This window comes from Sorex araneus, chromosome X, assembly GCF_027595985.1.
Source record: "Sorex araneus isolate mSorAra2 chromosome X, mSorAra2.pri, whole genome shotgun sequence".
In the NCBI taxonomy this organism is placed as follows: domain Eukaryota; kingdom Metazoa; phylum Chordata; class Mammalia; order Eulipotyphla; family Soricidae; genus Sorex; species Sorex araneus.
Window position 1 is genome coordinate 251324731 of NC_073313.1, and position 25462 is coordinate 251350192.

At 60.7% G+C, this 25462-nt stretch overlaps 2 protein-coding genes across 3 annotated transcripts; both read left to right on the forward strand.

Moving 5' to 3' along the window:
• The first annotated feature begins 3262 nt into the window (after nucleotides 1-3262).
• Nucleotides 3263-15242, forward strand: SLC11A1 (solute carrier family 11 member 1). Its single transcript, XM_055123183.1, has 15 exons — nucleotides 3263-3335; nucleotides 4615-4748; nucleotides 5420-5542; nucleotides 6018-6137; nucleotides 7439-7545; nucleotides 8113-8183; nucleotides 8447-8514; nucleotides 8725-8880; nucleotides 10650-10808; nucleotides 12569-12658; nucleotides 12786-12905; nucleotides 13470-13619; nucleotides 14078-14151; nucleotides 14600-14753; nucleotides 14845-15242. The coding sequence occupies exons 1-15, from the start codon at nucleotides 3329-3331 to the stop codon at nucleotides 14956-14958; spliced, it is 1647 nt and encodes a 548-aa protein (XP_054979158.1). The 5' UTR covers nucleotides 3263-3328; the 3' UTR covers nucleotides 14959-15242.
• A 2716-nt stretch (nucleotides 15243-17958) lies between these two features.
• On the forward strand, nucleotides 17959-25393 carry CTDSP1 (CTD small phosphatase 1). Of its 2 annotated transcripts, none has more exons than XM_004617141.2 (8): nucleotides 17959-18310; nucleotides 19365-20017; nucleotides 21244-21389; nucleotides 21735-21839; nucleotides 21950-22006; nucleotides 22413-22505; nucleotides 22611-22796; nucleotides 23923-25393. In XM_004617141.2, the coding sequence occupies exons 2-8, from the start codon at nucleotides 19951-19953 to the stop codon at nucleotides 24049-24051; spliced, it is 783 nt and encodes a 260-aa protein (XP_004617198.1). In that variant the 5' UTR covers nucleotides 17959-18310; nucleotides 19365-19950; the 3' UTR covers nucleotides 24052-25393. The 2 variants fall into 2 exon arrangements, with proteins under 2 accessions (XP_004617198.1, XP_004617199.1); XM_004617142.2 differs by having other exon boundaries at nucleotides 17963-18310; nucleotides 21738-21839.
• The last annotated feature ends 69 nt before the right edge of the window (nucleotides 25394-25462 follow it).

A 25462-nucleotide genomic window follows, 5' to 3' on the forward strand; every position in this document is an offset into this window, starting at 1 on the left:
CGCTGCCTTTGTAATTTTTTACAGCTGGCGTCCCTGGGTCCATTCCGTCCCTCATCAGGACCCTGCTTTTGGGGTGCTAGGAACTAAGGACAACTGAGTGGAGAAAGCAGATGCCCGGGAGTAAATATTATTGGAGTCAATCGCTCCCAAGTTACAAAGCATATTATTAACTGTCTTCCTGTGTCCATATAGAAAGGACATTGCTTTAAGGTAAACTAAGTTCCCTGCGGCAAGGCTGAAAGGACAAACCCCATGTTATCCTACAGCTCCCCCTTTTCTTTTTACAAAAATACAAAAAATTGAATTAGAAGCAGTGTTGGATAGCATTGGCCACTCCTTTCTCCACTGCCTGCAGGGAGCTTAGGTTTATTGAGTAATACCCATTACAGTGCTCCCGAGTCACTCCCATTCATTTTTTTAATTGAATCACCATGAGATATAATGATAAGCTTTTATGTTTGAGTTTCAATCATACAATGATCAAACACCCATCCCTTCACTAGTGCACATTCTCCACCACCAATGTCTCAGTATACCCCCCCTTCCCAACCCTCCCCCTGCCTCCACGGCAGACAATTTCCCCTATACTCTCTCTCTCTACTTTTCCCATTTATCTTTAACTTCTCCTTTGTGTTCTACTTCCCCTATCTGTTAATAGCTCATTTCCCCTAATCAGAACCTGTGGACTTGTAAAGTCAGATTCTTCAGAGACCTCTGGATTTTGTATTTGTAAGTGAGATGTTGCTTTTCTCTTTCCTTTATGTCCTTTGCAGGTTTTGTATGGACACAGGATGACAGTTGATGCTATGCTCTTGTTACTTGAGAGTTATTTGACTCCGAATAATATTTAGTCCCGGTCACCTGTCACATTTACTTAAGTTCTCAGTTTCCCCTAGTTCCTAGCACCCCAAAAGGAGGATCCCAACAAAGAGGCTTGGATGGACCCATGGCAAGCTATACTACTCTGACATAAAAAAGGGAAAAGGGACAGGCCAAGCACCATAAAACTTACAATAACTTAAGAGCATGGTCATGGACAAACTCTGTCATGACCCCCAAAAAATAACTGGATAAGGATTCTGTTGGCATTAGAAAGGATTAATCTGGCCTGAGGACTGTAGCCTGGGGTCTATAGCAAGATGTTCCCAGGAGAGCCACCCTTTAAGCTTAATATATCTCTTACTGTGTCCATACAAAATGACTAGAAAGATTATTAAGAAGTCAATTTAAGATGACTGTTTAAATAGATTTGGACTGAGGAAAGGAGAAACATGCCCTTAGATGAAATTCTGTCCTTGGGCGGATCCCCTAGCATGATGGGATTTTGTCCTAGTTTCCCCAGAAGGAAAGGCTTTCATATGTTGAGTGAGCTACCTCACCTATGCGTAATTGCTACCTCCAATCGCTGGTGATTTTTTTCTCTATAACTAAGACTGTGAGATGGAATTCAGGAGGAGATAGGAATATAGACAGTGGGAGACTGGAATGAGTGGCAGAGAGTGAGACCAGGATAGGACATAGATTGGAAAAAATGGCAACTGATCACCAACCAGCCTGACAGTCCTGTTCCCTCCTTCATGCCAATGTGGGGAGAAAGGGACTCTTTTCATTGTTAGTGGGAATGCCGACTGGTCCAGCCTTTCTGGAAAACAATATGGGCATTCCTCAAAAAAACTAGAAATTGAGCTTCCATATGACCCCGTAATACGACTTTTGGGAATATATAACAAGGATACAAAAAAGCATGGTAGAAAAGACATCTGCACCTGTATGTTCATTACAGCACTGTTCACAATAGTCAGAATCTGGAAACAACCCGAGTGTCCAAGAACAGACAACTGGTTAAAGAAACTTTGGTACATCTACACAATGGAATACTATGCAGCTGTTAGGAGAGATGAAGTCATGAAACTTGCTTCTAAGTGGATGGACATGGAGAGTATCATGCTAAGTGAAATGAGCCAGAAAGAGAGGAACAGAAATAGAAGAACTGCACTCATTTGTGGAGTATAAAATAACATAGTATGAGATTAACACCCCAGGACAGTAGAGACAAGGGCCAGCAAGACTGCTCCATGGTTGGAAACCTGCCTCATGAGCTGGAGGAGAAGGCAGCTGGAATAGAGAAGGGATCACTAAGTCAATGATAGTTGGAGAGCTTGCTAGGGATGGGAGATGCGTACTGAAAGTAGATAAAGGAACAAACATGATGGCCTCTCAGTATCTGTATTGCAAACCATAATGCCCAAAAGTAGAAAGAGAATAAGAGGGAAATTGTCTGCCATAGAAGCAGGGGGAGGGGTGGAGCAGGGTTGGAAAGGGGGGTATATTGGGGACATTGGTGGTAGAAAATATACACTGGTGGAGGGATGGGTGTTCAATCATTGTATGACTGAAACTTAAACATGAAAGCTCTGTAACTGGATCTCACAGGGATTCAATAATTAAAAAAAAAAAAAAAGACCAGCGCCTTTGGGCTAGAGTGATAGTATAACAGGTCAGGCATTTGCTTGGAATACGGCCGACCCAGGTTTGATCCCTGACATCCCGTATGGTCCCCTGAGCATCTCCAGGAGTAACTCCTGAGTGCAGAGCCGGGAGTAACTCCAGAGCATCGCTGGAATATGGCCCAAAAAACAAAAACAAAGACAGACCGGAGCCCCCCTTTGCCCCCCAGTCTCTGCCCCTCTTATTTTTTTGCTTTTTGGGTCACACCTGGCGATGCACAGGAGTTACTCCTGGCTCTGCACTCAGGAATCACCCCTGGTAGTGCTCAGGGGACCATATGGGATGCTGGGAATCGAACCTGGGTCGACCGCGTGCAAGGCAAATGCCCTACCCGCTGTGCTATCACTCCAGCCCCATCTGTCCCTCTTCTTAGGGTCACTGTTGGGACTCAAGGTCTGGCCTCATGGCAGTGCCTAGGAGATGTTTTTCTCTGAGGCTCTAAGTGGCCAGCAGGACTCCGTTCCCCTTCCCCCAGGCCAGTCAGTGGCCACGGGAACTCAAAATTGATGAGAGGGCCTGGCTGAAAGGCAGGAAGTGGCTGGAATCAGGGCTCGCTCCGGGGAACGCAGAGCATGGGGTGTCTGGAAGGCAGCCAGAGACGTGGGGCTCAGGCTAGCCCCAGAGGGGAACGAAAGTCCGGGCTGCGGCCAACCAGACCCTTCCGCCAGAGCAGGTCACATCTGCCCCAGGGAAGTGTCGCAACCCCAGCGTCATCCGAGGATGGGTGAGAGCATGCGGGCTGGCACAGTCCGGGCACAGCACCAGAGGAGAGAGCTGGGGACCTGTGCATCCCTCCTGCTCGGGCCAGCCTGCCGTCCGCATGCCAGGTGAGTCACCCCTCCAGGGGCACAGGCTGAGTCAGGGGGCAAAGGGAGCCCAAGGACCATCACCGTCCTGGACGTCAGCTGGGGTTGGGCTCTTGTAGCCCTAAATCCACCAGCCCCCAGTTGAACCCCTGAGGATTTCTGGGGCTTCCTTGGCTCTGGAAGGGGCAGGGGCGGGGCTCAGGTGGGATCAACTGGCCCTCGCAGAGTCCCTCTGCTCAACCTCTGTGGTGAGAGGGTCTGGACTGGGGAATCTCTATTAACCTGGAAGGAAAGCCTTCCAGAAGGTTCCACTCCCCATGCCGCTGCTGAGGAAGCATTTGCATTATCTTGGTTTTGGTTGTGGGGCCCTCTCCCAGCGATGCTCAGCGGTTATTCCTGGTTCTGCACTCAGGAACTACTCCTGGCAGTACGTGGGCAACCACACGGGGTGCCAGGGATTGAACCCGGGTGGGCCTAGGACGAGGCAAACAAGCTACTCTCTGTTGCTCCAGACCCATGTCTTGTTTGGTTGTTGCTGTTTTGGGGCAGCATTTCTGGTGGTACTCAGGGGACCATGCTGGTGCCAGGGACTAAACCCTGTCAGCCCTGGGCAAAGTCAGTGCCCTACGCACTGTACTAACTCTTTGGCACAAGCTTCTGGAACAGCTGGTTAAAAAGATGAAGGGATGGGCTGGAGCAGCAGTTCAGCTTGCCTTCACACGGAAAATCTGGTTTTGATCCCCAGCATCCCTTATGGCCTCCAGAGCAATGCCAGGAGTGATTCCTGAGTGCAGAGTCAGGAGTAATCCCTGAGCATTATTGCGTGTGCCCCCTTCAAACAAAAACAAAAACTGTAGCACTGTCATCCCGATGTTCATCGATTTGCTCAAGCGGGCACCAGGAATATCTCCATTGTGAGACTTGTTGTTACTGTTTTTGGCATATCAAATATGCCACGGGTAGCTTGCCAGTCTCTGCCATGTGGGCGAGATACTCTTGGTAGCTTTCAGGGCTCTCCAAGAGGGACGGAGGAATCAAACCTGGGTCAGCCAAATGCAAGGCAAATGCCCTACCCGCTGTACTATTGCTCCAATCCAATCAAACAAACAAAAAAAACTGTCAAAGTTTGCCTTGTCGGGGAAAAAAAATCAGAAAACAAAAACAAAAACAAAAAAAAACAAACCACCTCAATCAGTTGGCCTTTGTGTCATCTTTCTGCCAGGCAAGGAAGGGGGATGTTTTTGTCTCTGGGCTCCAGAGAAAGTGGGTCCCTCACCATGCCTCCTGGGGCTCCTCACAGGTGACAGAGGCCCCCAGAGTCGGAGTAGGCCCAGCTATGGCTCCATCTCCAGCCCACCCAGCCCGGGGTCCCAGAAAGCACGTCCCAGAGGTGCCACCCTGAGCGAGAAGGTCCCCATCCCAGACACGGAACCGGTGAGGATGCTGAGAACTTCCGAGCAATGTTTCGGGAGACCCAGGACTTCTGGGGACCTCCCAGGGCGGAAAGGTCACACCAGGCAGGTCCCATCCTGCTCTTAGCAGCGCCCCCCACCCAGGCTCAGGATTGGTCTAAACAGGATGGCCGCTTCTTACAAATCTCGGCTTTTCTACGGAGAGGAGAGTCCTGAGGAGAATTGAGGCTGGAGTTTCAAGAAGATGAAGGGAAAAGATGGGGGACAAAGACATATAAGAGGTGGCAGCTGTGGGCTGGCTTCTAGGAAGAGTCTCTGACTTCCAGAATCTTCCGCCAAACTGTGCCCTAGAATGGGGACTGGGAGTGGGGGGCGAGGGGGCAGCTAGCCTCAGTAGATCCTACGAGAGAGGGCGGGAGAGGTAGCTCTGTGGTCTGGGAAGGGCTAGGAGGGAGACCTCCAGCCGGGCGGGGGGGCTTAACCCCAGGAAAGATCCCCCCAACTTTGGACTCAGGCTCTGCTGAGTCAGGCTGCCGGCGTGGGCCCTGCAGAAGGGGTGTTTCCTGTGACTCAGCAGGTCCTGCCCCTCCCCAGGGTGGCTGTTCTCGGGCTGAGAAGGGCAGAGTTGCCTGTTGGGGCCCCACTGGGCTGGGACCCCCGCATCAGGTGCCTCTCCTGCCACTCTCCCCACAGGGCACCTTCAGCCTGAGGAAGCTCTGGGCCTTCACGGGCCCCGGCTTCCTCATGAGCATCGCCTTCCTGGACCCTGGGAACATCGAGTCGGACCTCCAGACTGGCGCCGTGGCTGGATTCAAAGTGACCGAAAGGCCGGGGAGCTGGCTCCAAGGGCTGGAGCATGGGCTTTGCACGTGGGAGGCCTGGGTCCAGTCCTCGGGAGCCCCGAGATCCTCCCCAAGCACCGCCAGGAGCAACCCCTCCCTGAGCACTGACCCAGGAGCAACCCCTGAGCACTGCCCAGTGTGGTTCTCGAATCAATCACACCAACAAGATAATGGTGTTCAGGCCACCATGAGGGGAGGGGAATGAGCAGGCTAAGGGAGTGGAGACGCCCCTTCCCACCCCCCAATCTTGCCACTCGTCCCCAAGGTCGCCAGCCGGGCTGGTCTTCCTGGGAGTAGGTTTCAAGTAGATGGTCCAGAAAAGGGTCCCCCGGGGCAGTCGTGGGGGTGCATCTTCTCTGCATCTCCTCCTTCCTCCCAAGGAGCGGGCGGTTATGGGGGATGCAGCCTGCCCCCCACCCCCGGCTAAGGCCTCTTCCTGCCCTTCCCAGCTGCTCTGGGTGCTGCTGTGGGCCACGGTTCTGGGGTTACTCTGCCAGAGACTGGCTGCTCGGCTGGGCGTGGTGACAGGCAAGGACCTGGGGGAGATCTGCCATCTCTACTACCCCAAGGTGAGCACACGGCGGAGGTGGCAGGGGACGGGGGTGGGTGGGGGGCGCTGGCCAGACGCTTCCAGCATCCAGGATCTGATGCAAACATCGACCCCGGTGTCCGTAGTCTAGCACAGGGCGGCCACACTGCTAACACACAACAGGGAGTGTGTGAGACGCACGGTCACCCCACTCGCTGCACCCAAGGGGAAACTGAACACTGGAGAAGCCACTGGGCCAAGATGGAAACGGGCCAAGGGTCAGTTAGGCCGGTCACTGGGTGGGGTGGGGCTGGCCTCACGCTCCAGCAGGCACACAGAAAAGACGCCCCGAGGTGGTCCCCCGGTATTTAGTGGCGAGACAGTAGCACAGGTGTTGAGAAGGCTGGGGGAGCATGGGAACGGCGGGCTATCCGAGGGAGGCAGGAGCTTGGAAACTTCTGGAAACAGTCCCCTCTGCAGACATGGCCATCAGAGCCTCTAGGGTGTCCAGGTGTCCTGGTGTCCTGGTAGGTGTGACTGCCAGCAAGACTACAAGAAGGGGAGGGCTGGGAAAATTCTGATTTTTGTTTGGGGGCCACACCAGCTGTGCTCAGGGCTGACTCCTGACTCTGCACTCAGGGATCACTCCTGGTGGTGCTTGGGGAACCACTGGAGGTGCTGGGGATTGAACCTGGGTTGACCGCATGCAAGGCAAGTGCCTATGGGCTGTACGATCGCGCTGGGCCTTGCAGATTGTTTACAGGAGGCACCCGGGGTTTGATTCCCAGCCTTGTATAGTCCCCTGAGCACTCCCCAAGCTCTACTTGTTGTGGCCCAGAAAAAAGAGTGAGAAGGAAGGAAGAGAGAGATGGGGGGGGGCTGAGCGATAGCACAGCGGGTAGGGCATCTGCCTTGCACTCGGCCAACCCGGGTTTGATTCCCAGCATCCCATATGGTCCCTTGAGCACCGCCAGGGGTAATTCCTGAGTGCAGAGCCAGGAGTAGTAGCCCCTGTGCATCGCTGGGTGTGACCCAAAAAGAAAAAAAGAGAGAGAGAGAGAGAGAAAGAAAGCGGAAGAGGGAGAAGAGGGGGAGAGAGAGAGAGAGGAAGGAAGGACAGGTAGGGAGGAGGAAGGCAGGCAGGCAGGCAGGCAGGCATGGGTAAGCGGGAAAATAATTTTTCCCTGCCGTTCCAACTTCCCCTTAGTGTTTTCTGCAAAACATCCTAATTTGCCACTGTAGTACTCAGGTTTCCAGCCCTGCAGCCCACAGCCCGTTGTGGGGAGGGGAAGTGGCCCCCCCCTCAGCGAGCACGTGACCGAGGCTAAGCCCCGCCCCTAGGTGCCGCGCATCCTGCTCTGGCTGACCATCGAGCTGGCCATCGTGGGCTCGGACATGCAGGAGGTCATTGGCACGGCCATCGCGCTCAATCTGCTCTCTGCCGGACGGTACGGCCCGGGGCCTCCAGCACGTCCACCCAAGACCGGAAACCGTGGCTACTCCTACCCTCGGCGGCCCCCTCGGTCTCATCCTGCAGCCTCTCACTCACTAGCGCTGTTGCCCAATGGCCGCATGGGGCAACAGAATGTAGAACGCAAAGTGGCTTGTAGAGTGTCACACTGGGGGCTGGAGCGATAGTACAGCGGGTAGGGCATTTGCCTTGCACGCGGCCAACCTGGGTTCGATTCCCAGCAACCCATGAGCACTGCCCTGAGCATTGCCAGGAGTAATTCTTGAGTGCAGAGCCAAGGAGTAACCCCTGGCGATGCACAGGTGTGACCTGTGACCCAAAAAGCAAAAATAGAAAAAGTCATGCTGGATTCAGGACAGTGGCTCTGAGCTGCCTGCCCTGGTGATCGGCTTGCCTGGTCCCTCCCTGCACCCCTTGCCTCCCAGCTTCCCTCTTCCAGAGCTGCCCAGGGCCACGAGGATCCCTCCAGCAGAATCCCAGTCCCCGGGGGCCCGGGGCTGCGGGACCTGGCCAGGGTGGGCTAACCCAGCCCCTCTGCTTTCAGGATCCCACTGTGGGGCGGGGTGCTCATCACCGTGGTGGACACCCTCTTCTTCCTCTTCCTCGACAACTATGGTGCGTGTACCTGCACCTCTGAGCAGGTGCGGGGTGGCTGGGGGCATCTCTGCTGATTCCTGCGAGGACATTCTGTGCTCTGGGCTCTGCTGGCCTCTGAGCAAGCCCGACTGCTGCTGCCTCTGTAGCCAGGGACAGTCATAACACAGTTATCGTGGGGCTCTGGGAGGGGCCATCTGTACATGGCTCAGGGGATGAGCCTTGGGTGGGCGCTCAGGTCAGTTCTGGGAGTTCCCTGCTCCCACCCTTCGCTCTCTCACTAGGGCTGCGGAAGCTGGAAGCCTTTTTCGGATTCCTTATTACCATTATGGCCTTGACCTTCGGCTACGAAGTAAGGAGCCGGAGCAGGAGACGCCACCTATCCAGGCCAGCTCTTTCTCAGTCACCCCTGGACCTTCCCTGCTCCGGGGCTCGGGGCTCGGGGCTGGAGGGGCAGGGCCATCGCCCCCAGTGCCCAGGTGGAGGGATGGAAAGGGGGTGGGGAAGGCCAGCAGGACCAGGGCTGGCCTGACCTGGCTCTCCCCTTCTCTCCCCAAATCAGTACGTGGTGGCTCGGCCATCTCAAGCCGCACTGCTTCAGGGCCTCTTCCTGCCCTCGTGCCCGGGGTGTGGGCAGTCGGAGCTGCTGCAGGCTGTGGGCATCCTTGGTGCCATCATCATGCCCCACAACATCTACCTGCACTCAGCCCTGGTCAAGGTGAGCGGAGCGGAGAGACAGCGGCAGGGACGGAGAGACAGAGAGAGAGACAGACAGAGACAGACACACAGAGACAGGAACAGAGAGCTGCCCACTCCATGGAGCCCCAACTCCGAGACTAGAGACCCATCCTCTTGGTTCCACTTTCGAGCATTTAGGTGGGGTGTGCGAGCACCCTCAGTGCTCAGTCACTGCGTAATCACAGGCCAGAGTGATAATACAGCGGGCAGGGCACTTGCCCTGCATTGGGCTGAATGGGGTTTGACCCCCGGCGTTCATGATCGTGCCCTGAGCACCAACAGGAGTGATCCCAGGGTGCAGAGCCAGGAGTCAGCCCTGTGCAGTTAGGTGTGACCCCCCCAAAACCAACAAAATCTCTACCTAATAACAGGCTCTACTGTATATGTGGGGTGGGGGATGGGGGGATGGGGGGATGGTGGAGGTAAACGGTCAGACAGACAAGTAGGGGCAGAACCATAGGGCAGTGGGCAGGGCGCTTGCCTCGCATGTGGCTGACAGGGGCTCAATCCCCAGCGTCTTATATGGTTTCCTGAACCCTGCCAGGAGTAATTCCTGAGTGCAGGGCCAGGAGTAAGCCCTAAGCAACACTGGGTGTGACCTCCCTCCCAAAAAAAAAAAGGAAGAAAAAAAGGAAGGAAGGAAGAGAAAGAAGGAAAGAAAGAAAGAAAGAAAGAAAGAAAGAAAGAAAGAAAGAAAGAAAGAAAGAAAGAAAGAAAGAAAGAAAGGAGAAAGGAAGGAAAAGAAAAGACAGACAAGGGCCCAGGAGATAGTCAAAGGGTTGGAGCACATGTGTTACTTGCGGGATGCCCAGGTTTGGTGTTCTGAGTGGCACTGGGGGCAAACCACAGGTGAGCCCAAAAGCTTAAAAAATAATAATAAAATAAAATAAAATAAAATAAAAAGACCAGCACATCCCGTGTCTTCCAAGCTTGCACTCGAGCAAGCTAGTCAGACTTTGAGCAAGATACACGCACAGATTATGATACATGGACGGCTCTGAGAGAAAGAAGAGAGTACTGGGAGAGAGAGCTGAGGAGAGGTGTCTTCGAAGATGGAGTTCCAAAAAGCCTTTTTAGGGGGTGATCTTTAAGATGGACCAAAAGCAAGACCAGGGGCTGGAGTGGGGAGGGAGCTTGCCTTGCATGCAGCTGACCTGGGCTCCATCCCTGGCATCCGTGTGGTCCCCTGAGCATCACCAGGAGTGATCCCTCAGTTCAGTCAGGAAGAACCCCTGAACATCACCAGGTGTGCCTCCAGGATCATCTCCCATCGCCTGGTCAGTGAGGAACGGGTCTGGGACAAGAGAAGAGACAGAGGAAAGGGATTGGCTGACCAGGTCAGTCCCACACGGCCCTGTTGGGACTCTGAGGAGATCTGAGATTTGCGGGAACATAGGAAAGTTTGAGGGGCCAGAGGGGTAGCACAAAGGGTCCGGTGTTTGCCTTGCACACGGCCAACCTGGATTCGACCCCTGGCATCCCATGTGGTCCCCTGAGCACCACCAGGAGTAATTCTTGAAGACAGAGCCAGGAATAACTCCTGAGCATTGCTCGGTGTGACCCAAAAACTCAAAATAAAGAAAAAGTGTGAGGGGCCAGGGAGAGAGCTCAAAGGGCTGGAGCACAGGTGGGAGGGCCAGTCCCATCTCTGGCAACACAGGGTCGCCCAGCACCACAGAGAACAGACTGAGCACTGCTAGATGTGGCTCAAGCATCTGGGTTCCCCCCCCTCCCCTTTGATGTTCTTAGTCTCGCGAGATTGACCGGGCCCGCCGGACGGACATCCGAGAGGCGAACATGTACTTCCTGATTGAGGCCTCCATCGCCCTGTGTGTCTCCTTCTTCATCAACCTCTTTGTTGTGGCCGTCTTTGGTCAGGCCTTCTACCAGCAAACCAACCAGGCCGCGGTGAGGAACGCGCCCCTCCCCCCACCCCCTGTGCCCTGCAGACGTGGCTGGGGGACTCCAGGCATTGCAGCTACACCCCTGAGTGCTGGCAGGGGAGGGGATCTCCGGCAGGGAGCCCGTTTTCTTGCCCTACAGCTCTCCATCCCACACTGGGGCTGGACATCACCAACGGGGAGGGGGGAACTGAGCCTCGCAGGACCCACATGCAGGTCACACTTTGTGGGGTAAGCAGGGCTGGGCCCAGCAGAGTATTCTGGGAAGGAGGTGGCACCTGAGCTTGAGTGCCCAAGAGGTGGGTTGTCATCGTATTCTGGGTCCTCCCTGGGGGGTCACCCACCATTGCCCAGCCCGAGGGTATGACGAAGCCCTCGTTCTGCACCAGCCAGGGCCTCAGTCCCGGGGATCGCCCGCCCTCACTCCCAAATCCCCATCCTCCCCCCTGTGAGCTGACAGGAAGGCAAGTCAGACAAGGAGGGGAAAGAGTGCGAACAACAGCGTGGAGAAAAGAACAGGGGCGGTGAGGGCCGGAGAGATAGTCCAGGGGGGAGGTTGCTTGCCTCGAATGCACCTACCACCCTGGCTCCATCCTGTATGGTTCCCCTAGGAGTGATTCCTGAGTGCAGAGCCAGGAATAACCACTGAGCATCACAGGGTCTACCCCACCCTGCCAGAAACGAAGAAAGGGTGTGATGAGACATAATTGGGGTGCGATTATGGAGGGGGGGGTTTCCATCAGCCTCCTGGAAAGCAAAGGAGCCCCCAGTTCCTCCTTATTCTCTGAGATTCGGGGTCTGTCCCCCTCTTTCTGTGTGAATCCTGTGACAAGATTCCAACAACTGCTTGTGCTACAGTGTTGCGCTGGCTTTCTGCTGAGAACTGGGCAGGGTGCAGGGGAGAAGGGTTGGCCAGGCCTGTGGACCTGGGTGCTGCCCCCCCATCCCTGCCTTGCCATGTGTCCTGGTAAGCTGTGGCGCTTGCCGACCTCCCTCTCTGCTCCTTGGAACAAGAAGAGATATCTAAACAGGGCTCATAACTCAGAGCTGCCGCACCGAGCTTGCAGCAAGACCGTGGAAGTGTCCTTTTCCCGGGCAAAGGGGCCCGTGGCCAGCTAGCACACTGTGACGTCAGCACCTCAAATCCAAGAGAAGCTCAAAGCTGGTTCCTCCGGCGACTGCGCCATCAATTTTATTTTTTATATATATATATATATATATTTTTGCTTTTTGGGTCATACTCAGCAATGCACAGGGGTGACTCCTGGCTCATGCACTCAGGAATCACCCCAGGCGGTGCTCAGGGGTCCATATGGGATGCTGGGATTTGAACCTGGGTCGGCCACGTGCAAGGCAAACGCCCTACCTGTTGTGCTATCGCTTCAGCCCCTGTGCCATCAACTTTAAAAGTTGGCAAATTGGGGACAGCAATAGTACCGAGGGTAGGGCACTTGCCGTGCCTGTGGGCACAACTCCCGCCCCCATAGGGTCCCCTAAGCACTGCCAGGAATAGTTCCTCAGTGCAGAGCCAGGAGCAACCCCTGAGCATCGCCAGATGTGGCCCAAAGAAAAAAAAAAAAAAGGTTGGCAACAAATCAAATCCACATGAAAGGGAAAAAGAAATTGTTTTGTTAGTCCAACAAAATAAAAAGTCTGGCCGGATTCCGGCCACCAGCCTTCTACCCGCCCCGGGGCCAGGGCCTGGCGGACAGACTTTGCAGGGGGCTGAGCGGGGGCTCCTCCTTCCTCCTGCCCCGGTACCCGCAGTTCAACGTCTGTGCCAACAGCAGCCTCCATGACTATGCCAAGATCTTCCCGGAGAACAACCTGACCGTGGCGGTGGACATGTACAAAGGAGTAAGAGCCGCGCGCGCGGGAAGCCGCACCGCTGGGCGGCCGCGGGCCCGGCCACGCCCACAGGGCGGTACCTGAGGTGGGCGTGGTTAGGGGCGTGGCCTCCTCCTGACCGTGCCGCGCCCCGCAGGGCGTCATGCTCGGCTGCGTCTTCGGGCCAGCCGCCCTCTACATCTGGGCAGTGGGTCTCCTGGCGGCCGGGCAGAGCTCCACCATGACCGGCACCTACGCGGGACAGTTTGTGATGGAGGTGGGGCTTGAAGGCAGCCAAGGGCCCCAGGACATAAGCGTTATTCCCCCGGGGGGGGGGGTTCGCTGTCCAGGGGGTCCCCATGATGCGCCCCACTTTACAGATGAGAAAACCGAGGCTGAACGGTGAGGGCGTTTCCCCCAGACTGCAGACAGACCTAGGATTCATGGGAGCCTTTTCCTCAAAATTAGACTCCGGCAGGGGCTGGAGTGATAGCACAGCGGGTAGGGCATTTGCCTTGCACACGGTCGACCCGAGTTCGATTCCCAGCATCCCATATGGTCCCCTGAGCACCCCCAGGGGTAATTCCTGAGTGCAGAGCCAGGAGTGGCCCCTGTGCATTGCCAGGTGTGACCCAAAAAGAAAAAAAAAAAATTAGACTCCGGCAAGCCACGGTGGACGGGGCACTCTCCCTGCGCCAACCTACGACTAGGCACAGATGTGCCCCCACCCCCCCACCCCACTTCAGAGAAGGGAACACTAGGGGCATGAAATGGGCAGAGGGACGACACAGGGGGCTCCCCGATGGGTCGCGCAGACCCGCCTTCAGCCCGGGGTCCGCAGGGTTTCCTGAGGCTGCGATGGTCGCGTTTTGGCCGCCTGCTGCTCACCCGCTCCTGCGCCATCCTGCCCACCGTGCTGGTGGCCGTGTTCAGGGACCTCCAGGACCTGTCCGGCCTCAACGACCTCCTCAACGTGCTGCAGAGCCTGCTGGTAAGCGTACACCCCCGCCCCCAGCCCCACCACGCCCAGCTAACCAGGACCACTGCAACCCCAGCGAGTGTTCCTGCTGGGGGTCAGGAGGAGCTATAGAACAGACAGGGCAGGGTGCTAGCCTCACACGTGGCTGACCTGGGGGTCCCTTGAGTCCCAAATTCCTGCCCATAGCGGATGTGGAGCCCAAGCGGAAAAAAACAGCAGGCTCTCCTCATCCCTGCAGCCTGCCTGGGGTGGAACCACACTGTTCTCCCATTTTGTAGATGGGAATGCTGACGCCTGCACTTAGGTGACTGGGCAGAACAAGCTGAGATTCAGACTCCCCCCCCCTCTCTCTTTCGCCTCGGAAGGCTGAGAAACCGGGGTTCAGTGTGATTAGGGGTATGCAGGCAGAGGCCTCCTCCCGGCTGTGTTCAGAGGGTGGGGTCCCTGAGCACCCCCCTCTCCTTCCCCAGCTCCCCTTCGCAGTGCTCCCCATCCTGACCTTCACCAGCATGCCCGCCCTCATGCAGGAGTTTGCCAGCAGCCTGTGAGTACCCCGTCCCGAGCACTGGGCTCGGGTCCTTATTCAGGGACGCTCAGAGAAGTGAAGGAACTTACCCAGAGTCAACACAGCTGTGCGAGGTGGGCGTTTCTAGTTCGGTTTCTAGAGCCCGGAAATGGGTCAAGACCTTAGCACAGTGGGGAGGGCGTTTGCCTTGCACACGGCCGACCTGGGTTCGATTCCCAGCATCCCATATGGTCCCTGGAGCACCACCAGGGGTGAGTCCTGAGTGCAGAGCCAGGAAATCCCTGAGCATCACCGGGTGTGACCCAATAAGCAAAAAAAAAAAAAAAAAAGTGAAAAAAAAAAAAGCCCAGGAAGCTGGCTTTATGGACCCCCACTTCCCAGCCCAGACCCAGGCTGGCTGTGACCGATGAAGAGGGGGCGATAGCCAGTCCTGAGCCTCCCTCCTGTCCCCACCCGCCTCCCCCAGGCTGAGCAAAGCTGTCACTTTTGCCACCGTGGTCCTCATCTGCGCCATCAACTGCTACTTTGTGGCCGTCTTTCTGCAGAGCATCCCCCACCCTGCCTACCTGGGCCTCGTGGCAGCGCTAGCGGCCGCCTACCTGGGCCTCACCGCCTACCTGGTACTCGGGGCATGGCTCTGGGATGGGGGAGGAGACCCGAGCTGCCCCCTCCCCCGCCCCTCTGTCCCCACTCACGGCCGCCCTCTGCCAGGTCTGGACCTGTTGCCTCGCCCACGGAATGTCCAAGCTGGCGCACAGCTCCCACCAGCACTTCCTGTACGGGCTTCCCGAGGAGAAGCAGGAGAAGGGGGCGACGGCTGGCTGAGCTCTCCTGGCTCGGGCACACAGTGCGCTGGGCATGGGCAGTCCTCGTGGAGGCAGCAGTGGGGAGACCTGGGGTCCTTTCGGGGCCTGTTTCCTAGCTGGACTCACGACAGTGCCCCCCCCACACCACCCCCCACCCGGATGTCAATGACCTCATCTGTAAAACGGGGACAAGCCCCACCCTGCAATGGCAGGGGAGCACTTTGCCACAGAATGTGGTACTTGGAACAACAACAACAAAAATTACTCGAAAAATACTAATAAGTAACTGCCCCTTTGGGGGTGGGACACAGGCTCCAAGTTGAGTTTATTTGGGGTATTTGGGGGGGCGGGGAGGAGGAGGCATACCTGGCGGTGCTCAGGGGCTCCTCTAGGCTCAGCGGCAGTCTGGGGGGTCCCTGTGGTGCTCCTGAATGGGAGCTGGACCCCTGGCCCGCAGAGGGGGCGCCCTGCCCAGCGCCCGCGCGCGCTCCAGCCCCACGCTGGCACTTTCCCGTCTGGCGCCACGCTAGGGACACGTGGGTTCTCGGCTCCCCAAACAGCACTGGGGAGGGAGGGGGGCTTGGCCAGACTGCACGGAATCGCCGAACGTCAAGGAGAGCGCCCCCACCCCAGCCCACCCCTCCCCAGGCGCTCGCCTCCTCGCCTCCTTCCTCCCCACGGCCCCTGACTTCGGGCCGCGAAACGGACGCGCGCTTCAACCCGCTCCCGGGGCCGGTCCCAGGGAGCCGCAGAGTCCGTGCCTCGGAGGCCTAATTCATTTGTCATCTCCCCCGGGGACCGCGCGGCCGCGACTCCCACGCCGCCAGTTAGCGTTCCCAGCGCGCCGACTCCCCGCTTCCCTCCAAGGGCGGGGACAGCCCGAGCGCAGCGCCTCCACCCGCTGCCCTTCCCGGGCGGGCGTGTGTCTGTGTGTGTGTGTGTCTGTGTGAGCGTGTGTCTGTGTCTGTGTGAGTGTGTGTGTGTGTGTGTGTGTGTGTCTGTCACTCTGTCTGTGTGTGTGCGCGCGTTCGGCGAGGGGCTGTGGGCGGGGAACCCCTTCTGACGCCGGGAGCCGCCCGGCACCCCTTCGTCCGGCGCGGAAGTTGAACTTTGGAGACGCTCCCTGGGCTGTTTCTAGGCTCCCCCGCCCCCCAAGTCCCTCCTCCAGCCTCTGGCTAGTTTCTCGGACCCGGCCCCAGGCAGCTGCGGCTAAGGAGTGGCCGCTGGGCCTGGCCCCCGGCTCGAGTCTGGGCTTGGCGCGGGGCCTAGACGCCAGCCCGAGCTTCCCGGGGATCCGGCGGGGCCGGCGGCCGGGCGGCGCGCTCGGGTCGGGGCGCTTGTTTATGAGAAGAATTTCCTCTTTCTTAAAAGGGCGACGGGAGTGGGGCCCGCTAGGGGAGAGGGGAGGGGGCGGGCCCCGCGCCTGGCCGGCGCGCCGGCGGCGGGAGAGGGTGCCGGGAGGACCCCGGGCACGGGGATCCACGCGGCGCAGGGGGCACAGGGGGGCGAGGGTGGGGGAAAGAGGCTTCCCGGGGGGCTGTGCCCGCCCCCCACTCCCCGCTCTACGCGGGGCACGTGTGCTAGGCTCGGCGGAGGAAGGCAAAGTCCCGAACTGAGAAGAAGTCGGGTTTTCTGGGCGGGAGCCGGGGACGAACAGAGGCGGCGAGGCGGGGGTGGGGCGGGGGGAGCAGCCGAAGACAGTGGACAGGGCGGGGGCCCGGCCAGGAGCGGGGCTTCCCTGGGTGCCAAAAGTAGGGCGAACCCGGCGCGTGACCGAGTCCCAGGAGCAGGAGGGGGATCCCAGAAGAAGGGGCAAAGTCCGCCGAGGGGACAAAGGTCAGGCCAAGGTCAGCCCGCCCCGGCTGGGGTGTCTCGACCCGCCCCCGACCCTCTCGGAGCGCCGGCCCTCCCAGCCCCCAGCTCCGAGGGGGCCCGTCTGCCCCTCCGCAGGCGCCTGTCGAGGGCGCCCCCTAGCGCCGTGGTCGGGTCCTGCCAGCGGCCGGGAAGACCCTCCACCTGCTCCCCTGGACTGGCCTCCCCTGCGTCACTGCCCCCGTCCCGACTCTCCGGAGGGAAGCCCCCATGCTTCCCCCCTCCCCACTTTGCACTTTGGGCCTATCCGGCGGTGCTCAGGGCTCTGCGGGATGCTGGGGGTGGGGAGGGGGGCGAGGCCAGCGCCCTGGACCTGCGGTACTGTCGCTCCGGTACTTGGTCCCTCCTGGGATGCAGACCCACGAGACGGTTCAAAAACAGTGGAGAGGTGGGTCCCCCTCTTCCCTCTGCCATGCCCCCCCAACTCCCAGGAGGAGACCCACAAACACTTCCGGCAGCCTCTGGGACCCCCTTGCACGGTCTCCAGACCTCGGGCGCCTCGGAGCCAGGAAGGAGAGCACCGGCGGGAAGAGGCCCGCAAGGGGCCGGCCTTCGGGGGGGGGGGACGATGAAGAGGCCGGTCTGCCCTGCCCCACCCGGGGGCTCGCAGGCCCCTTAGCCGCAAGCTTCCTTTGGGGTCAGCCCAATTTGCGCATCAGGAGATTAAGCCACGGCCCCGCCCCCGGCCGGCCCCCAGGGGAGGGGCTGCGGCGGGGCCGGAGTCCAGCGGCTGCTCTGGGTGACCTCAGTCTCCGGTTCTGTAAAATGGGACGGGAAGGGAGGTCCCATTCTCCCAGGAGTCCGGGCCTTTAGGGAGCGCTGCGGGAGAGGGTCCCCGACTGCGCTGGCCATGCTGGGCAATGATTAGGAGCGAGTGCGCGGGGTGGTGGCTGGGCACGCGCCCCGAGCGCGCCGTGAGGTGTGGCCGGGGCTGGGGGGACACTCGTTCTCTGGACCACCACCAGCTCCGCCCCGGCCACACTCCTGCCGCCTCCTCCGGGCGCCGGGCCTCTCCGCGGGGCGGCTCCCGTCCTGGAGGACGTGCGGGGCGCTTGCACCCGGCGGCTGGACGGGACAGGACGCGCCCGGCCCGCCCCGGCCCGCCCCGCCCCGCCGCCGGGGCCCGCGGGGGAAGGAAGTGCCGGGGCGTGTGTTGGTCTAGGCTCGCGTTATTATTTTTTAAACCGTGGACCCAGAATTCTAACAACGAATTCTAAGCAACGTCATAGACGGCGTCGTGGGGAAGCCCCCGGGCAGAACTCAGGGTGCCCCACGCGCGCTCCCCGCCGCCCAGGCCCGGGGGGAGGCGTACTGAGGAGCGCCCCCCCACCTCCCACCGCGGGCCCTGGAGTCCTCCCGGGCACTGCCTGCGCCGGAGGCTGAGCGCCCAGACACCGCCCCCACCCCCACGTCCCACCGACCCACAACGGTGGGCGGCCCTGGGAATAGAGAGAAGAAAGTCTGAGAAGGCTTCTTGGAGGCGGAGGCATTTCCTTGAGGTTTGTAGGATTTGGTCCCTACAAAAAGCCAGAGCAGCCCTGGTAGAGAGAGGGAGGCCCTGGGGAGGGAGGGGGTGGGTGTGTCTGTGGGTGTGTTTCGCAGGTGGCTGTGTGTGTATGTAGGTGTGTGTAGCCTTAGTGGTTCTGTGTGTGTAGGGGTGTGTCCCAGGTGGCTGTGTGTAGGTGTGTGTGTGTGTGCCCCACGTGGCTGGTGTGTGTAGGTGTGTGTAGGTTTATGTGTGTCCCAGGTGGCTGTGTGTATGTAGGCTTGTATGTGTGTTTGAGTGGGTGTGTGTGTATGTTTCAGGTGGTGCTTTGTGTGTAGGTGTGTGTCCTGAGTGGCCATGTGTGTGTGGGTGTGTGTCCCAGGTGGCTGTGTGTGTGTAGGGTTGTGTGTGTCTGATTGGCTATGTGTGTGTGTTTCCCATGTTGTTCTGTATGTGTAAGGATGTGTGTGTCCCGAGTGGCTGTGTGTGTAGGTGTGTGTCCTGGGTGGCTGTGTATGTAGGGTTGTGTGTATAGGTGTGTGTGTGTGTCCCAGGTGGCTGTGTGTGTATACATAGGGTTGTGTGTATAGGTGTGTGTCCTGAGTGGCTGTTTGTAGGTGTGTGTCACAGGTGGCTGTGTGTGTACATAGGGTGGTGTGTATAGGTGTGTGTGTCCCGGGTGGCTGTGTGTGTAGGTGTGTGTCTGTGTGTCCCAGGTGGCTGTATGTAGGGTTGTGTGAGTCCCGAGTGGCTGTGTGTGTGTGTAGCAGCGTGTGTGTCCCAGGTGGTTCCAAATGTAGGTGTGTGTGTGTGTCCCCGCATCTGGCCACGCAACAACGTGCCGGACACCAGCGGGACAGCTGGGCGAAGTGGGCAGGGATCTGGGATTCTCGTGTCCTCCATATCCGGGTCCCGCGGTCCCCAGGGAGAGAGGCGGTGGGCGGTGACCCACGCTGGGCTCTGGAGCACTGTAGCGAGGCTCTGCAGCCGGCCGGGCCGGGGAGGGCAGAGCGGAGAGGTTGGGGGGTCCCTTCTCCGACAGCCACAGCATCGTTCCCATTTCCCAGATGAGGAAACCGAGAAGCAGCTAGTCCGCGGCCCTCGGGGAGTGCGGAGGTGGAGTCGCGCCGCCCCTGGGCGCCGCCTGCGGCCGGGGCGTGTCCGGGCCCGGGGCTCGGGGCGGCCAGCACCGGTGGGCAGCGAGCAGGTCCAGCCACGCAGCCGCAGAGGCCCGGCCCCGCCGGCTGAGTGGCGGCAGGAAGGGAGGCGACGCCCCCTGGAGCGCGGCAGGAACCGGGTTCGGCCCGCCTCCCCGCCCGCCGAGCCGCGCCGGCCCCAGAAGTGATGAAAGCCACGGCCGAGTCCAGGTCACGCCGAAGCCGTTGCCCTTTTAAGGGGGAGCCTTGAAACGGCGCCCGGGTTCCATGTTTGCATCCGCCTCGCGGGGAGGAAACTCCATGTTGTAACAAAGTTTCCTCCGCGCCCCCTCCCTTCCCCTCCCCCTCAGAACCTGGCTCCCCTCCCCTCCGAAGCTCGCGGGGATCCCTCCCTCCCACCCCTCCCCTCCCCCCCGCGCCCCGATTCCGGCCCGAGCCGGGGGGGAGGCCGGGCGCCGGGGCCAGAGTCCGGCCGGAGCGGAGCGCGCCCGGCCCCATGGACAGCTCGGCCGTCATTACTCAGATCAGCAAGGAGGAGGCGCGGGGCCCGCTTCGGGGCAAAGGTACCGGGGCCGCGCGGCGAGGGCGCGGGGTGGGGAGGGGGCACCCGCACTGGCGGAGCCCGGAGCGCGCCGCCGGGGAAGGAGCGGGCGAGAGTTTGAACTTGCGGAGGCTCGGGGACGCGGGGCGGGGCCTGGCGCCTTTTTTGGGCGCTCCGGTCTGCTTGAGGTGGGGAAACTGAGGCAGGGGCCGAGAGAGGGGAGTGCTCCTGGCGCGGGCCGGGCGCGGTGCCCGAGTGGCGCCCCCCTCCCCCGCCCCGGTTGGCGCCAATGGGGCTGGGAGCTGAGAAAGGGGGTGCGCAGGGCGCCGGCGGGCCACCCGCTCAAACTCCGCCCCTCCCCCTGGGGGCCGTGTCGCGGGAGGGGGCGCCGAGGTGACAGCGGGCAGGGGAGGTGGGGAAAGCTCTCCCGCCAACACACAGCCACGTCCCCCTCCCCCCCGCAAACTTCCGCGTCACGCAGGGAGGCGCCGAACCTTCCAGAGGCACGGCGAGGGGCACCCCCCTAAGCCGGGGCGCTCGCGGGGCGCCTGGCGGGGGCACAGCGAGCGCCCCAGCTGCAGGCCCGTGGGTCCCGGGCCTGTGCGCACACGCACGGGCCCGGAGAGCGTCTGCCCGTGCAGCCGGGCGCTGGGGGGCCCTGATTAGGGGTCTGCCCCTCCCTGGCCCGGGCTTGACCTCCAAGGCTAGGAAGGTGCGCCCGGTCGGGGCCCCCCAGGCTCCGCCCGGAGCAGGGGGCCGGGGGTAGGGGTGGAGGCGGGTCCGTCAATCAGGCGGCGGAAGCGGCGCGCGGGGTTGAGGTCTGGGCGGGGCGGGAACGAAGGAGGTGGAGCCGGGAGGGGCGCCGGGGGTGGCGGGGGACACCCCTGGCCTCTGGGTCCAGCCCCAGGGAGGACTTTGGACCCCCCGCGGTGGAGAGCATGGGAGGAGGACTGGAGTGCGCCACCCGCCCCCCATACCCAAGCGGGGTCCCCTCTGAGCAGGGGGTGTTCGGGTAAAGCGTGTTTCAGGAGGCACGCGGAGGGGGGCTGAGTCCTCAAGAGTGAAGGAGCCCTAAGACCACCCCCATCGCGGGGGTCTGCGTCCGCGCGCAGGAAGAGGGGTGCTAGGAAGCCACGCTGTCCTGTGTCCCGGCGGGAGGGAGCGGCGCGGACCCGGGTGCGGGGAGTTGCGTGCACGCGCGCGCACGGATCAGTTGGCAGCTCCCCCCTCTTTGGCCCCCAACCTCAGGTGACCAGAAGTCGGGGGCTCAGAAGCCCCGCAGCCGGGGCATCCTCCACTCCCTCTTCTGCTGTGTGTGCCGGGAGGATGGGGAGACTCTGCCGGCGCACAGCGGGGCCCCCCTGCTCGTGGAGGAGAACGGCGCTGTCCCCAAGGTGCGTGGGGACCTGGGCTCCCTGGTGGGCTGGGTCTCCAGCGGGCGGCTCAGGCCAGGGACTTTTCAGGACCCGTGGGGGACCCCCGCTTCCTGCCCCACCCCGCCCCCTCCCATCCTGGCCTACCCCAGCGCTCCCCAGCCAGGGGCTCCCTTAGGCGCCCCTTGGCAGGTGGGACCTTCCTCTCCCCGGTAGAGCAGCGCTGTCCAGAGAGCCCAGGGGGCTGCAGGGGTCGGGCCAGGAAGAGGCGGTGTCTTCCCCACTGGCCTGGCGACTCCCCCCACCCCCCAATTTCTCGGGCATGAGAGAGAGAGGTGCCCCAGCCAGCCCCACCCCTCCCCCCAGCAGACCCCCGTCCAGTACCTGCTCCCGGAGGTCAAAGCTCAGGACTCAGACAAGATCTGCGTGGTCATCGACCTGGACGAGACGCTGGTGCACAGCTCCTTCAAGGTGGGCCCTGCCCAGCGGCCCTCGCCCGCCAGTGTGGGGGTCCGGGGAGGTGGGTCTTGGCCGGCAGGGCCGGACTCCAGCGACTTTTGTTTGCCCCCCCATTTCTGCAGCCTGTGAGCAACGCGGATTTCATCATCCCGGTGGAGATTGATGGGGTGGTCCACCAGGTGAGGTGCTGGGAGGTGGGGGCCAGGCCTGTGGACCCCAGAGTGTTCCCAGAGAGGGTGTGGCCCTTGGCCCAGGCGGCGCCCCCTTGCCCCCTCAGCCCCTGCCCGGGACCCAGTTCAAGTAATTCAGGATAGGCTGTGTGCTGGCCAGCCTGTTCTCCATTACTTGGCTCGGGGGTCGGTGCCCTGCAGCCTCGGGGTGAGGGGGCTGCCCCAGGCCCCCCTCTTTGGCTGTGGCCAGAATGGGGAAGCGGCTTAGTGACCGGAGGGGGAGGGCCAGAAGGCAGGAGGGCGGGGTGGGTGCCGGCGGCGGGGGGGGGCGGGGGGGACCAGCTTTCCTTCCCTGCCCTTCTCCCCTCCCCTCCGCCCTCGCCATCAGCCGCCCCCTCACTGAGCCCCCCTCCAGGTGTACGTGCTCAAGCGGCCGCATGTGGACGAGTTCCTCCAGCGCATGGGCGAACTCTTCGAGTGTGTGCTGTTCACGGCCAGCCTGGCCAAGGTGAGCCCCCCGGCCCCGCCTCCCCAGCCTCCCGCGCGTGCGTGCGTGCCAGCGAGCCCTCGGCCCCCAGGGACCAACTGCCCTTGGTTCCCCCTGCGCCCCCAGTATGCAGACCCCGTGGCTGACCTGCTGGACAAATGGGGTGCCTTCCGTGCGCGGCTGTTCCGGGAGTCCTGCGTCTTCCACCGGGGGAACTACGTGAAGGACCTGAGCCGGCTGGGCCGGGACCTGCGGCGGGTGCTGATCCTGGACAACTCGCCCGCCTCCTACGTCTTCCATCCGGACAACGCTGTGAGTGCCCGGCCCCACGCGCACTGTGCGCGCTCCCTCTTCCCGGTGTGTGTGTGTTGGGGGGGCGGGGCGCGTGCCTGCCACAGCCCTGGAACCCCTTCCTCTGAGGTCTAGGGTCCCCAGCGAGCCAGACCTGTTAGTGGGCTACAGAAGTGACTCCATGTGCCCTAGCTGGAGTCTTAGAGAACTGAAATGGGGGGCTGGGGAGAGGGCTCCAAAGGCTTGTAGGATGCTTAGGGGTGGGAAAGCCTGGATTTGATTCCCCCAGAACAAACAACCCTAGGGGCTGGAGTGACAGTACAGCAGAGACACTTTGCACGTGCCTGATCCCAGTTCGATCCCTGGCATCCCATATGGTCCCCCGAGCACAGCCAGGAGTGATTCCTGAGTGCAGAGCCAGGAGAAACCCCTGAGCATTTTTTGGGTGTGACCAAAAAATGCAAAAAAACCCACCATGGGGCTGGAGCAATAGCACAGCGGGTAGGGCGTTTGCCTTGCATGCGGCCAATCAGGGTTCGATTCCCAGCATCCCATATGGTCCCCTGAGCACCGCCAGGAGTAACCCCTGTGCATCGCCAGGTGTGACCCAAAAAGCAAAAAAAAAAAAACAAAAAAAAAAAAACAAAAACACAATGGGTGGGGTGTTTGCCTTGCATGGGACTGACCCGGATTTGATCCCCAGCATCCCATGTGGTCCCCTGAGCACCACCAGGGGTAATTCCTGAGTGCAAAGCCAGGAGTAACCCCTGTGCATCGCTGGGTGTGACCAAAAAATGAAAAACAAAAACCCAAAAAAAAACAAAAACACAGTGGGTGGGGTGTTTGCCTTGCACGGGGCTGACCTGGGTTAGATTCCCAGCATCCCGTGTGGTCCCCTGAGCACCACCAGGGGTAGTTTCAGAGTGCAAAGCCAAGAGTAGCGCCTGTGCATTGCCAGGCATGACTCAAAAAGCAAAAAACAAACAAACAAACAAAACAAACCCACCTGAAACGGAAGAGTTGGGCCCCGCGGTCCCTGGAGGTTAGCTGGGCCAGGGCCCGAAGCTGTCCATGAGCGATGGGTGGGGCAGGAGCTTCCAGAAGGCGGCCCCGGCCCCCTGGTCACCCCCTCTGCCTCTCTGCGCAGGTTCCTGTGGCCTCCTGGTTCGACAACATGAGTGACACGGAGCTCCAGGACCTCCTGCCGTTCTTCGAGCAGCTGAGCCGGGTGGAGGACGTGTACTCCGTCCTCAGGCAGCCGCGGCCGGGCAGCTAGTGAGGCGCGCAGGGGCCAGGACCTGCCCCCACCAGTGCTCACCCCTGGCCCAAGGACCCTGCCTCAAGATCTCCCGGCGGCCGCCGTCCACCTCGGTGTCTCGAGGAGGACACCCCCGCCCCCCGCCACCTCTCGGCCAGGCCCCGGGCGAGCAGGCTGCACACGGGGCCACGAATCAGTGCCTTAGCACCCCCTCTTTCTCGGGGTCCCTGCGTGCTGCTCCCCCCCTCTCTCCCCTCCGTGCTGCCATGTTTCTCTGCTGCCAAACGGGGCCCCTGGGCCTCTCCCAGTTCTGCGTGGAGGGCGGGGCTCCTGCCGCCCCAGGCCTTGGGGGGCCCCCAGCCCCGAACGGTGGACACCAAGTGCCTTGCACCCTCATTCCCAGCCGCGGTTCCCCACACCTGGGCCGGCGCCTGCCTGGAGAGGAGAACGCCCCCCGCCCCGCCTCCCTGGGGACTCCTGCCCCCCAGGGTCTGCGGGGAGAGCCCAGGGGCAGGCAGGGGGGTGGGGGGCCAGAATTGTTACCACCTGTGAAGGGATCAGACTCTGGCCTTAACGCCCCGCCCCCCTGAGGCCTGACCCCTCCCCCCATCTGACCGCCCTGTGCTCCGGAGCGTGGGCACAGGCTGGACCTCTCTGTGGTGCCATATAAATATGTATATGTGTATATAGACTTGGGGGGAAGGGAAGGGTCGGGGAGACACCGCCTCCCTCCCCCTGTCCTGGGCCCATAAATTAGGGGAGGGCGGGGGAGGATTTTTACGTTGGTTTTTTTTTTTTTTAAACTGCTCTTTTTCTGACTGAGCAGGTCAGGGGACCCCAGACCCAACCCTCAGTCCGCCAGCCCCTCTCCGCGCCATCCATTCATTCAAAAAAACACCAGCACTGCTCTGTGCCAGCCCGTCCTAAGCCCTGCCAGCTGGGGGCGGGCTGGGGGCCGCCTCCCCTCCCCTACCCCATATTTAACCGGTGCCTTTTGGGGAGCTGTGGGAGGTGGGACCCTTCTTGTTGGGGGGGGGGGGTTTGAGGGTCCAGCCACCCTCTTTATGTGCCAATCCGTCCCCTGCAGCCTCGACCGCGCCCCCTGCTGGCTGGGGGCGGCACCCAGCCCACCCACTCTGCCTCCCCATAATCTGGACTCCCTCCCCCCAAATGCTGGGTGCGGGGCCTAACGGTTTAAGGGGACCTGCAAACCAGTGCCAAGGGAGACACTGTGCCCCGCGCCCCCCCGGATGGGGAGGGAGACCACAGGTGGGTCGGGGGACTTTCCCATGAAAAGTGCCTTCTCTGTGACTCAGCCCCACTGTGCCATGAGAACTAAAGGAATCAGACTCTCCCTGCCGCCTGCTCTGTGTTCTTGGGGGTGTCGCGACGGGGTGTGGCGGCGTGACACGAACCCTCGCACCCCTCG

Excerpts from the sequence above, each read along its gene's own strand:
- CTDSP1 (XM_004617141.2), top strand. The coding sequence starts at position 19,951 with ATGGACAGCTCGGCCGTCATTACTCAGATCAGCAAGGAGGAGGCGCGG. Across the intron at positions 21,390-21,734 it reads AGAACGGCGCTGTCCCCAAG|CAGACCCCCGTCCAGTACCT; the intron begins GTGCGTGGGGAC and ends CCCTCCCCCCAG. Across the intron at positions 22,506-22,610 it reads TCACGGCCAGCCTGGCCAAG|TATGCAGACCCCGTGGCTGA; the intron begins GTGAGCCCCCCG and ends CTGCGCCCCCAG.
- SLC11A1 (XM_055123183.1), top strand. Across the intron at positions 12,659-12,785 it reads CGGTGGACATGTACAAAGGA|GGCGTCATGCTCGGCTGCGT; the intron begins GTAAGAGCCGCG and ends CGCGCCCCGCAG. Across the intron at positions 13,620-14,077 it reads ACGTGCTGCAGAGCCTGCTG|CTCCCCTTCGCAGTGCTCCC; the intron begins GTAAGCGTACAC and ends CTCCTTCCCCAG.